Below are 12,859 nucleotides of genomic sequence, written 5' to 3' on the forward strand. Positions count from 1 at the left end.
GATATCTTAGGTCAGATAAGTCTTTGTTGTGGGGCTGTGCGTTGTAGGGTGTTTGGCAGCACCCTTGGCCTAAACCCCCTAGATGCCAGTAGAATCCACTTCCAGTTGTGATAACGAAAATTATATCTAGACATTGCCAAATGTCAGCTGGGGTCAAAATCATCTCCAATTAAGAACCAGTATGCTATCTTCAGCATTTACATTAACCAGAAAATTCACAGAAATCAAGATAACGTACCTGAAGTGTTATTACACTTTAGATGCAATAATCCATGCCTCCATTTTCCTGTGTACACAAACTGTGCATTCTTTATTTCTATGTAATTTCCACAAGTTAAATGAGTGACTCTTCACCTCACATTTTTTAATTATATATCACTTATCTCTCCACAGACCCCACTCCAAAACCAAAAGCAAAGAATGAGGAAGGAAGTGAAAGCATTTGTGATTAAGTTTCTTGTACCTCATTTATGTCAAATTCTTGTCACACAATAATGCCTACTCTAACCTACCCTCAGACATCCCATTTCTCACAATTACATAGGTTTAGGTAGGAGCATTTGATATCTTCCTCCCTGGCATATGCCGTCAGTTTGGCTGAAATAAACTTGTAAAAATTCTAAATAAATAGGTTTAAGTAATGGAGATGTGTCATAGATGTGATTTAAGCTAAAATAAATGAACACTGATAAAAAATAGACGTGAATTTTAATTTTTATTGATAATCCATGATTCCTATTGAACACATAATACAGTACAATTAACAATAATATAACATTCTAACATTTAAAATTTATACTTTCAGAATTACCTTGATCAATATATAAAGCTTTAGTTTCTGGGAAAATAATGTTTCATTTCAACAGTATCCCTCTCATATGGAAACAGCTTCTCAAAATAGGGGATTTATGAATAAAATTTTATGAAGCTTCCTGTGTACAAAAGAAATGAACTCCACCGAATCAACTGCATCCTATTAAAAATCTAAAACATAAAGTGTTGAAGGACCAGAATAGAGCCATATTTTATTGATGCTATCAAAGATAAATCTTAGAGATATACAAATGGAACATGGAACTACCCTCTACCATTGGTTAAATACACTGGGAGAAGAGTGGTAAACCGTGGCTTCATGACAAGATGGAATTTATTCTTAAATATTATGCTCTTAAACAAATGAGAAACTCACAAATCATCTAGGAACATCTATTTTCCTGTGTTATAATAATTGAAATGAAAATGACAACATTTTATGGAAAGACACAATGTGGCACTGTCTTTTGATGAGGCACATGAAAACACAACTCATGGCTAGAAATAATTTTGACACACGCCTACTCCCACCATTATATACTTAATTAAAAATGTGTATTTACTGCATAGTTTCCCAAAATAGGATAACAGTCCTCTCTTCAAAGTAATGATAAAAATAATTGTACCTCAAATTACTCCCAATATAACTTAAGATATTTACTATTAACATGAATATCATTTGAATAGATGATAGAAACATTTTAAGTGCTATGCTTTACTGGAATTTAAAAACAAAGAAAAATGAGTATACTCTTCTGTTTAATATAAGCCTCTATTGAGAGTATAAAAGGTTCTGAGGCTGATCCAAGAGTGAGTCCACCTACTAAGTGTATCAGATTTACAATGTGCAAGAATGTATAATGGTACCTGCTCATGGTAACCACTTGGTAAACTAAAAATATGCACTGTCCTTATGTTTAAAAACCTTGTCAAGGAGGTATTTACAACATATTTTTACAGAAATCACTATTAAACTTCAATAAAGCAAATTATAAAAAAGGTTATTATAAATAACCCCAGATTATATGCCAACAGGTTAATAAAATGGCTTCTTTTAAAAATGACAATGGAAAAAAAATGACAATGAAAAATCAGCTCCAATTTTTTAAAAATGTCATAGGACAGCCAGAAATGTTGAATGAAATACTTGCAATAAAGTATTGAATGAAATATCAAAATAAAGATAACTGGTACTGTATTGCCAGAATATTTATAACTATATTAAACATAAACAGAAATTAGGACTAAATATAACTTTTTAAAAAATAACTAAACCCAGGCTCAAAAGAATGGAAGCAGGGAGAATTATGCTATCTACAGTACTAAACATTTCCACCTGTAGGATATGGTATTGCATATGTAAGTAACAAACAGTGAGGTAATAGATGTAAACAGCATCTCAAAATAGGCGATTTATGAGTAAAATTTTATAAAGCTTCCTGTGTACAAAAGAAATGGACTCTACCACATCAACCGCATCCTACTAAAAATCTAAAACATAAAGGGTAGAAGGACCAGAATAAAGCAATATTTTATTGAAGCTATCAAAGATAAATCTGAATTTTATACCAGCACAATGTCCTCAGATTATAATATAACTAAAATACTAAACCAAAGATATTATTATTAGAACATTTGGAAAAACATAAAGTATAATAGAATATACTAGAAGGAAATATTTTATTGACTTGGAATATTTTAATGAGCTTTAATTTCTTTTTTAGAATTATAACTGAAGGTGGTAAGATGGTGAAACCAAATATAACAGTGTTGTTTTGTCCTTGAATTGTTTGGCTACTAGTGATTCCCAATGTTCCGTCTCTAGAACCAGTCCAAACTGGAAATGACGTATGCTAGTGTCTTAATGAAGTTCCCAGTCAATGGAAAAGGGGGGGGGGTGGCTTTAAATTACTTCCTATCACTAAATAAAATTGATGGCATTCTAAATGGAAGAGTTTCAGCATAAACAAACTTAAAGGTAAAGTGAGTTTTAATATTATTACTCCTAACACGTGAGGAAAAGTCTATGCTATTATTACTACTACATGTCCTCCTTTCCTCCTTATGTCTGTGGCTTTTTAATCACTTTTCATCCAAACCCATTACTTGTAGCAGAGCAAGTTCTCTAAGAGAAATGGAAGGAGAAATATGAAGAGAGAAATATGAAGGAGAAGAGGACAAGGCCTCACTTGTTACAGCCCCATGCACCACGAGGCAGAGCTCGTTGACCTGTTTTTCTCCTCCTCCTCCTCTTCTTCTTCCTTTTATATAAATTTATAATAAAAAGAGATGACTTATAAAATGTCTTTTTAATCTGAAGTACTACTTCACAATAAAGTATTCAAATTCCAGTTTTTAAATGAAGAACTATAAAAATGATATAAGCTATCTTCCAATAGTCTGTCCATTCCACTGTGTCCTAAGTAGTACTCTAGAAGTTCAGTATCAATTATTTACTGAAGAATATAAGGTATTGATGCTCAGCAGAAGGTTCCCTGGGCAGGGCAGAGGAGGGTAGTATCTTTGCCAGCACCCCACCGCCCCACGCCCCACAAGATTTATTATAAGATACTTTCATCTTAGAAGAAGTCCTGGGGTATATAAAAGCCAAAAACACCATATGAGAAGGTCCAAATATATCAAGTACCTATTTTATATCAGAGTGCCTCAAAGGTATAAAAGAATTAAAAACTTTTCCTCACTTGAAAAAAAATACAAGAAAAGTATTTGTTCGATATTTAGCTGCTCTCTCTCCAGAGAGTACTCCGTGAGGATCTTTTTTTCACATAGAGGAATGCTGAATGCTGGCAATTTCTGCCTTGATATCCAAAATATCCATACACAATACATGAATATCCACTCCACTACAATTTCTTAAAATTCACTAAAAATAAAATTCTTTTTAAAATTCCCTTTAAAAGATATATTTGCATAGTTCATTTTTAATAGATTTATTTTTAAACTGTTGAAAATATTGCAATGCAGACTCTTTGGAGCCCATGGCAATTATTTTTCCCATGTCCATTTGAGAGATATACCATGAAGTTAAAGAGCAAAATTAAACCATTTCTTAGATTTGGTAAAATATCTTTAATTCTTTTTTGATATATCTAATACATTTCAATATATTTAGAAGGGAAAGTAGTACGGACAAAGAGAAGGGAAGAAAGAAAGAGGGAAAAAGGAAAAGGAGGAAAGAGAAAGAAATTTTTCTTTAAAATTTTTACTCAGATAAATGATATTATTCTCCAGAATACAAGGTAACCAATGATCCAGGTGCTCAAAATTCAGGCAACTTCTTAAAGACTCACAGCAAGCATGAGATGTCACCAGACAGCTGGCAGTCTGACACTCAGACACCTGAGCCTAGAAGAGCCTCTCCAGGATCCCGGACAACAGTCTACAATACTTCAGGTCAGCAGTCATTCAAGGCTTTCTGTCCCCATCAGACCTCAACTTCTTTTCCAGACCACGGAGAGGTCAGTCTGCTATGTCTTCTATAAGATTTTGCTGTCCCCCTGGCTTATTGTCCCTGGTTACTAACAAAACTGTGCCTCCCGGCCTAGGATCTTCTCATCTAAATCACGTAAGGCACATATTGCAATGCTCTCCAACCCCCCCGCCCCCCGAAAAACAGAGCCAGTGTGTGGGTCTGGAAAAGTAAAAGGGAGAGCTGCGCACCCAGGACCCCTTCGGGCAGTTTTCTATGCACTCCTCAACCTCTGATCCAGCCAGCAAAGCACGTCTCTCTCTCAATCTTATCTCCAGAAGATAAACAGAGTAAAGGAAGAGTAAAGGTTGGGGTATGTGATTACATTTGTAGTGGAAAAACAGCATTTTGCTTAAAAAAAAAAAAAAAAAAAAAACTCACCACCTACATTCTAAAAAGAAGGATGTAATAACCAATTAGGAAGGATATACTGAGACCACTAAGGATGGGGTGGGGTGGAGTAGAGTTAAGGTGGATGTAGGAAGGGAAGAGAACAAGCTCCTCGCTCTGGTTGTTTACTCCCAGCTCCCAGGAAATACGTCTTTAATACTAAAATATAATATGAACGATGGAGTCAGAGCTGCCATCCCAGAGGAACTACCTTGCACATCTTATGCTTCAAACCTTGGGAATGTTGTCAGGGCAAAATAACCTTTGGACTGGGCCTAAAGCAACACTGTGTCGGAAAGAATTGACTGAAAGGATAACAAGAAGGCAGATATTATGACTACCAGACTGATGGCTACAGAAATGAAAATTTTTAGAATTAACATCACTATGTTAGCTTATCTGCATGAATAGAAATGTCTTCCTTCTATTGATGTCATTGTTCCCCTTCCCTTTCTCATAAATACCCCTTGTTTTTAATAGCTATTCTTTTTGATCCCAAATAAACGCTATTGCCTCTCACTTGGGCCTTTTATTTTTAGGTTATCAATACCAAAGGAAACACTGATGTTTAACAATGCTTAAGAACTTAGGCTCATTTCTTCTAGAAAATGAAAAGAATAACAGATCTGAAATAACACATTTATTCTGGAGAAAAGATGTCCCACAAAAATCCTAAAATATTTTAAGGGGGGAAAAATAAAGACATACAACTGCAATAATTCTGAATTTTGTTCCACACAGAAGTCGAGTGAAGAAATCTATACAGGTATACGTACTAGGACCTGTTGTATACCATCCCCCCAAAAACTCCAAAAAAAGGAAAAAAATTTGTTTTTCAAAATAGTCAAAAGCAATAGTGGATTATGAAAACAAGATAATCACTTGTGACTGCTGGAAATGTGTCACATGGAGTCCTCAAAAAGTAAATCACAGCCGATGTTGCAAAGAGAACAGAAGCATGAAACAGAAAACGAAAATTACTGAAGAGTGAGGAAGGAAGGCCGAAGCTCCATTCTTGCAATGACCGCAGCCGTGGACGTCTCCACAGAGGTCACAAGAGGACAGCTTCGCTTTGGAGTTGTAACTTCTCACCGCTTGTCTCCCTGTTCAAAGAGGCATCAGTTTACACGTCTCCCTTGTTTAGAAACATTTACCTCGCCAAAACTTAAAAGCATTTCAATACACTTTCCTGAGTTTTCCATTCTTCATATAATTTTATTTTTCTTTACAAGAAACAACTGAAATGCTCCAGAGGGGCCCAAACTGCTAACCAAATCCAAGAGAGAAACAATGCTTTTAGTCCAATCTATCTACCACTAGCAGTTGGCCAGCATTAAAAGAGAGAAAATAGAGTGCAGCTGCATGTGCAACGGCAAGCACCACGTGAATCTCTTATGGAACAGGAAAGATTTTAAACTAAGGACTGTTTCACCTCCTTGAGAGTTTATTTTAGGATTACATTTTCTATGCATTCATATAAAGTTCTGATCACTAGAACTACTGAAAAGATATTTATATTGTATGCCAGCTGTAATTGGAAACCAAATGAATTTTAAAAAAAGAAAAGAGATACTTGCCATGGGCTTTATTTAAAAATACAAAAATATGAAGAAAACCCCTGTCTATGCAATGCATGGTGTCAATGCTTAAAAACACTGAGCACACAGTCTCTAAAAACTATTCAACTTTAGTAAATTTTATAGTAGAAGCTAACATGAAAAATCTATATGAAGCACTTAAACACTGTAATAAACTTACTCGAAAACATAAATGACTTTCTTACATTTTGAAAATATTCTATATTCAAATTTCTTCATGATTTTTCACCAATTTTTTAATGTTTTCTAACTTTAGGATTTTTAAAAATGGGTTGGTAGGTTTTGATTAATCTAATCTTTCCTAAATTTTCATTTTAAAATGTGACCCTCATAAATAAGTTGTTTTGCACCAGTTAGACTAAATCTTTTATGTTTCTTAAACATTTAAGACATTCTCCACATACCTAAGAAACATTAACTGGAGAATTTTGCAACGAAGTAAAATAACAAAGTTGGATAACTAGGCACTGTCCTTGAGTCTCCACAGCATATCCCATCCTCCCACCAGAAATAAAGTACATCAGTATTTCCCCAAAATGTCCCACAAGAATCTGGGTGAATTCTCTCCCCCAGTTCCAATAGGAGACAAAAGAGGAGAGAAACTGGCTTGTTGATGTAGAAGGAGAGAAAACTGGTACTACACCTTAGTCTTAAATGTATACTCTATCAAAAACTACTAACAATGTCAACAAGTTCATTTTGTTTAAAGTGTAATTGTCTACAACTACTTAACACATAAAAATGTTCATGATTCCCATGCATTCTGATGATTCTGAGCCACCAGGAGTGTTTATTCAGAATAAGTCTGATTACAAGTAGAAGCATCAGCCAGGAGATCACACACCCACAAAAAGTCACTCTGTGACTGATTGCAGATTCATCCTAATTAACTTAGGTGATCTCCAAACCAGATCTCTACTTCTGCGTCCTAAGTTTTTAACATTTTATAAAGTAAGAAATACCAGTAAAAATCAAAGAAGCTCAAGTTATTTTCCAAACAATGTTTTTTCCTGATACATACGCTAAAAATAAAAAATCTCTTATAATATATAAATTTTAACAAAACAACAGACTCTCTTAATGAAGAAACACTAAACCCAGCTGAGGCTTTCCACTGCAAATGCTGTTATGTTCTCTCCTAGAGAATTCCCATTTTAAAACAGGAACCAGATGCAGTGGGTTCAGAGCCCTGGAGCAAAACCTTGAAAACTGAAAATGACTGGACTCTATCAATTTTTCTTTGTAAATTTTGTAATTGTGAGTTAAAAACCTAAAATATTATGAGCAAAAGCATCCCTTTTTAATATTATACGCTAAATGCTATCATGTGACCTTTGTACATTATCAATTGTCTTCATTTAAATGGAAGCTCACTTGCTGCTCCCCCATCTCCTACACTGCCCCCAACTACAACTACACGCGCTAACACAAAACCAATCCAGTAGGTGGCCACTTTCAATGAATGAATAAATGAATAGATGAATGAATGAAGGCCTGGCATAACTCCTAAAATAACAGGAACTCCAGAACACACTTACTTGGTTCATAGTAATCCACTATGGACACTGAAGCATCTTGCGTATTTGAAACTTTAAAGTTTCTCACAGCAGGAATATCGACACAAAACTGGGTTTCATTTACCTTGAAAAATACAAAAGACTTTTAAAGGGTGGCAGACTATGTGTTCACGATAAAGTAAAAGACATTCCTTTTTTTTTTTTTTTTTTTTTTTGGGAAAGAGATACAGAAACTAACCTTTAGGGAACACTTCTAGTATGTGCCCAGTACTGTGATAAGCACTTTAAATAAATTATCTCATTTAACTCATAAAACTATCCCTACAGGATAGGCCTTGTTCTTACTTCATTTTACTGAAAGGGCCAGATACTGAGTGGGCAAGTAAGCAGCAGGCCCAAGGATGTGTGCTCCTGGGCCCCAGGTGCCTCACCCCAATACTGTCTCAGAAAGTACACTCCCCCAAGCTGCTGCCAATGGCTCATAGCAGCCCCCTTCTCCAGAGAATTACCCTCAGCTCACAGGAGCCACTTCCCACAGTAAGTTAAGGAACCCCAGGATGAGGGTGCACCCCACAACCATAACTGACTGATATGGGGTACAGAAGGCCAGTCTCCTTGCCTCCAAGAGGGGCAGTTTATGCCAATTTGGCAAACAATACTAGTTAAGGAAATTGAAATTGATAAATTTTTTCAAACATTCCATTACGTATCAACTAGCAGTAAATGAAAAATCAAATAAATCCGTCAAAAACATAATGAACATGCAAATTAAGATAACCATTAACAACAATATCACAGGTGCAGGCCAAACTCCAAAACCAATTACACTAATTAAATAAAAACTTTAAATATTTTTTCAAGTTCCAAATCAGGCCTGTGGCTTTCAAGCAGTATTTAATATACGAAAATTCCTGAAGAGCAAAAACAACCTAGAGACTGAATTATTTTAAGAGGTGTGTAACCAGAGTGCTTTTTGAAGTCTTAAAACAATGAGAACATTCAGGAACTAGCTTTTTAAAAGTAGATGTATTGCTAACGTGACAAAACTGGAATAAGAAGCATACATATTCTTCCGCCCATGTAACATGAAATCCTAGGAACACCTAAAACTCAATTTCAATTCAACCAATGAATTTCATGTAGATGCTAGAAGAAAAGACTAAAGTTACACAACAGCAGTTCTGAGACATAACAAGTAGAGTCTTGAATTCTTTACTTAACAGTATTCTCACATATCTTATGCACCTTATTCTTGGATGAGTAATTTTCATACAGCAACAGGAAGTATGTATGAAAGTTATATAGTAAACCTCTGAGAATATTCTTCTATGATTTAAACACCTAACTTCAATTATTAAACCACTTTGGGATTTATTAAAAGTGTCATGAAAGCATTTTAAAACAATTAAAGCTTTCATCAGCAGCATTTAAACAAATATGTTTAGCAATTCCCTGAGGCAAAGGGGTTCTCAAATTGAGATCTGGACTGAATTTTTGAAATTATAATATGGAAGTTTCTAGATATTGTACATCTGGCATTAAATAATGACTTAGTTATCAAGACTTTCATCATGTTCATCATTAATAGTTACTCTCTTTAAATTAATTTTTTAGTGATGTCTTTTTAATAGGAATGAATACATGGTTACCATGTTAAAGTCATTTAGGGAAACAAAAAGCTGAAATAAAGAAAACCTACATGAAGTAAAGGAGACTTTGAACACAATAAACGGTAGCCTTGTCAGCAGATACCTACATGCAGGTTTTACTACTTACGGAATCTAAATATAGGTTGAGTTTTCCATGATCATGCTCTACTTTCTTCACTGTCTCACTCAGAGGAATTGCGTCTGAAGGCACCGTAAAACCACTGAGTAGGTTAACTTCCATAAGCGCCATGCCACTTCTAGCTGGGCCCAAAAACCTAAATCAAACAGAAAAGGATGGAAGAAAACCCTTTAGGAAAAACCTAACGCTGCTCGAAAACTATTTCAAACTGCCAAGTGTTATTCCAAATAGTTACTGTTTAGTTTAAATAAAAAGCTCTACTGAAAATTGTAAAACAGGTAATCCTTTCCTGCCAGGTGTGAAATCCTTAGAACTTTCAACCATATAAGGAATAATGATATAACAATGTGTTCATTTGACGGTATGAAACGCCTGCCCCGTAACAGGCCTGTGCCTGCAGGTTGTAACAAGTACAACCTACGTTGCTGCCCTTACAGCAGGCCACTCTATTTTCTAGTGGTGATTCCAAACTGGATTGTATTTTTCATTTTCCCAAAAGTTGACAGCACTAAACTTTCCAGCTGAAAGCCAGGAACTGAAAAAGAGGCATCACTTGACCACTTAGCAGTAGACCGCGGCCAAGTCTTTAGCAATCTTTTCTTCATCTGGTTTTACAAAAAGAAGACCAATCAGGAGAGACCTTCCCTTTGTTCTCCCACATACTTGGAGCACATTCTGTGTTTTCTTTGGCCACCCTGAGAGAATTACAGGCCTTGGAAAGTTTTATCACTCTGCATCGTTCTCTCACCCTGCTGTATACAATGCGAGCATCAAAGGACCTGAGCACCAACAACATTTTGTCTCCTTTAAAATAAATATTTTTCTAAAATGAATAGCTGGCAAAAGCCTTTTGTTTGGGGCAAAAGGAGCCCGGCGTGGTTATGGAAAGGCACTTGTCTGCAATGTGAAAGAATCATAGCAGTAAGTTAGTTCCTGTTGTCCTTTCACCCGGCAAATGCAAGCAGGGCTGGTAGAAAATCTTGCTTTTCAGAGCAGCGAACAGATGCCTGCCAAACATGACTGATTGAAAAGCCATACAGTACTGCTGACTGCATGCAGCTGGCTCAGCAATCTCAATTGTAAAGTCTCTTGATTCAACCAAGTTCTAAAGGAGTTGTTCTCAAACTTGTGTGTGCACTAGAATGACCAAGAAAGCTAAAGAAGGCAGCTTTGCAGACACTGCAGCTGTGAAGCCAGTACGGCTGAGGTGGAACCCCTCTTCCTTATGACTTAACAAGATCTTCAGAGGCTTTGGACACAGACCAGATTGACAAATCACCTTACCAAGCTTCTTGATTTTGAATAGATTTTCATCTTCTAGAGGACCCTGAATCTTTCACATGATAAACAACCTTAAGTTGCAATAAATAACAAAAATCTAAAAAATTAGATTTACTAGCTAACAAGGTATTTATAAATCACTTACCAAACTAGAAATGTCTAATTATCCAAGGTGAGGACCTTCTAAAATGGAATATTTTCACAGTGTCTAAAAAAAAAAAAAACTATTCTCTTCATTGAACTTGCATGCTCTTAAGAAGTACTGAGTTAAAAAGTGTAACACTAAAGATTAAATGTGAACCTAGAATAACTATTTAACAGAAGAATGACTAACAACAAGAAATAACCAATTTTGAAATATTAAATATGGTTGGTTAATTTCAAGTTTTCATCAATTAGATCTGAATTTTATTAAATTTTTCTATTCAAATTTATTAGAAATACAAGGAAAACTTGTAAATAATTTTGGACACATTGAAAAATGCTTAAATATAACTAGCAGGATTTCTAGTTTGTAGTCTAAAGTGTAATGCATAACTGAAATCGTTGTTAAATGTAACTCCTTATATATTGATATAGCGAGGTAACTATATATAAATTATTAAATCTTCACATCTTTTTAAAGGAGAAACAGGAGGAGGGGGGACTTAAACAGATACCAACCTTGTGCACACATTCAAATTCAAGTGATTGATATCATCTTTGGTATCCTTCACATCAACATCTAAATCAAAGGCTTCTTGATTTTGGATAGCTCTTCGTCTACTAGAAAACTCTGAATCTTTCACATTATAAATAACATTAAGCTGCAATAAATAACAAATTAGCATAAATAATAAATTAGCAATGTTATTAGCAATAAATTGACATCATTATGTATTCTAAATGTTAGGTAATGATTCTCTTTGGGACAAACCCAACTAGATTTACCATCTTCAACCTAGAAAAATTTAGATTTACTAGCTAACAAAGTATCATTATTAACAAACATCGTTATGTAAGTTTATAAGCAATGATTTTAAAAAATTGAGAAAATTGTTAGGTAACATTCCAAAACATGTGTCATACACAATCATGGATGATACTCATGGGCACTGTTTTTTTCAAAGAATGTAAAACATTCCCTATAGGGAAAAAGTGAAACTATTGCCAACTTTCTTGAGAGTATCCACTAATTTCTAAGCTCCGCTGCCTAACTGAAGTCATTTTTCACAAACTGGAACCTTAGAGTTAAATCAAAACCAAAACATCTAAGAGCCTTAGTTGAACAGAAACCTGTTCAACTGCTGAGGACTGTTTTTGATCATACAACGTTTTTTCAAAGATGATAAAATAAATGATGGTTTCCAAGTCAACTGGGTCTCTTTCAGTATAATGTACTCTGCGCCTAACACTAATGTGAAAGGTGCTGTGGGGACACTGGTGGAGTGTGAGCACCAGTGTTTTTCTCAAAGGGATCCTAAGATCAGAAGCTTGGGAATGTACTCAAAATTTTCTAGGCTTGCTTCATGCCAAGTTGAACTGGAATCTAAATTTTTTACCTCCCATTTTTCTTGATGCCAAAGTTCATAAACCTTATTGTATGTAATGTATTTTCTTTTACTTATACTTAAATCACACACACACACACACACACACACACACACACACACACACACACACACACACTCCTAAACCTCTAGTGCTCACTGTGAATTTACATACTTAAAAAATTTCCTCTCTCTAAGCTTTCATCTTTCAAACCTAAGCGTTCCAACTTTTCATTCTGCCACACCTAGCTCATATAACCCTTTACTCCCTTGATCATTCTGGTTATTTCACTCTAGACATTCTCCAACTCTTTCTTAAACTACAATTAAATTATAGATTATTCTTGGAGCAGTTGAAAAATGGTTTCATAAAATTGGAAGGATGGTCTCTATTATTTTTCATCATCCCTTTTCCAGTGGCATGCAATTGTCCTTCAAGAACCAATGTCATCA

At 35.1% G+C, this 12,859-nt stretch overlaps 1 protein-coding gene across 1 annotated transcript in view; it reads right to left on the minus strand.

Annotated features, from left to right (window-relative positions):
* Positions 1-3,885: 3,885 nt before the first annotated feature.
* CD109 (CD109 molecule) overlaps positions 3,886-12,859 on the minus strand; it is a 114,213-nt gene continuing 105,239 nt past the window's right edge. The window contains exons 30-33 of the mRNA XM_081044993.1: positions 11,541-11,683; positions 9,585-9,732; positions 7,830-7,932; positions 3,886-5,796 (exon numbers count right to left, since the gene is read on the minus strand). Coding sequence (XP_080901119.1) covers positions 5,621-5,796; positions 7,830-7,932; positions 9,585-9,732; positions 11,541-11,683 — 570 coding nt within the window. The 3' untranslated portion in view covers positions 3,886-5,620. The remainder of the gene's footprint in view (positions 5,797-7,829; positions 7,933-9,584; positions 9,733-11,540; positions 11,684-12,859) is intronic.

The sequence above is a fragment of the Rhinolophus hipposideros genome (genome assembly GCF_964194185.1).
Source record: "Rhinolophus hipposideros genome assembly, chromosome: 3".
Taxonomy (NCBI): Eukaryota; Metazoa; Chordata; class Mammalia; order Chiroptera; family Rhinolophidae; genus Rhinolophus; species Rhinolophus hipposideros.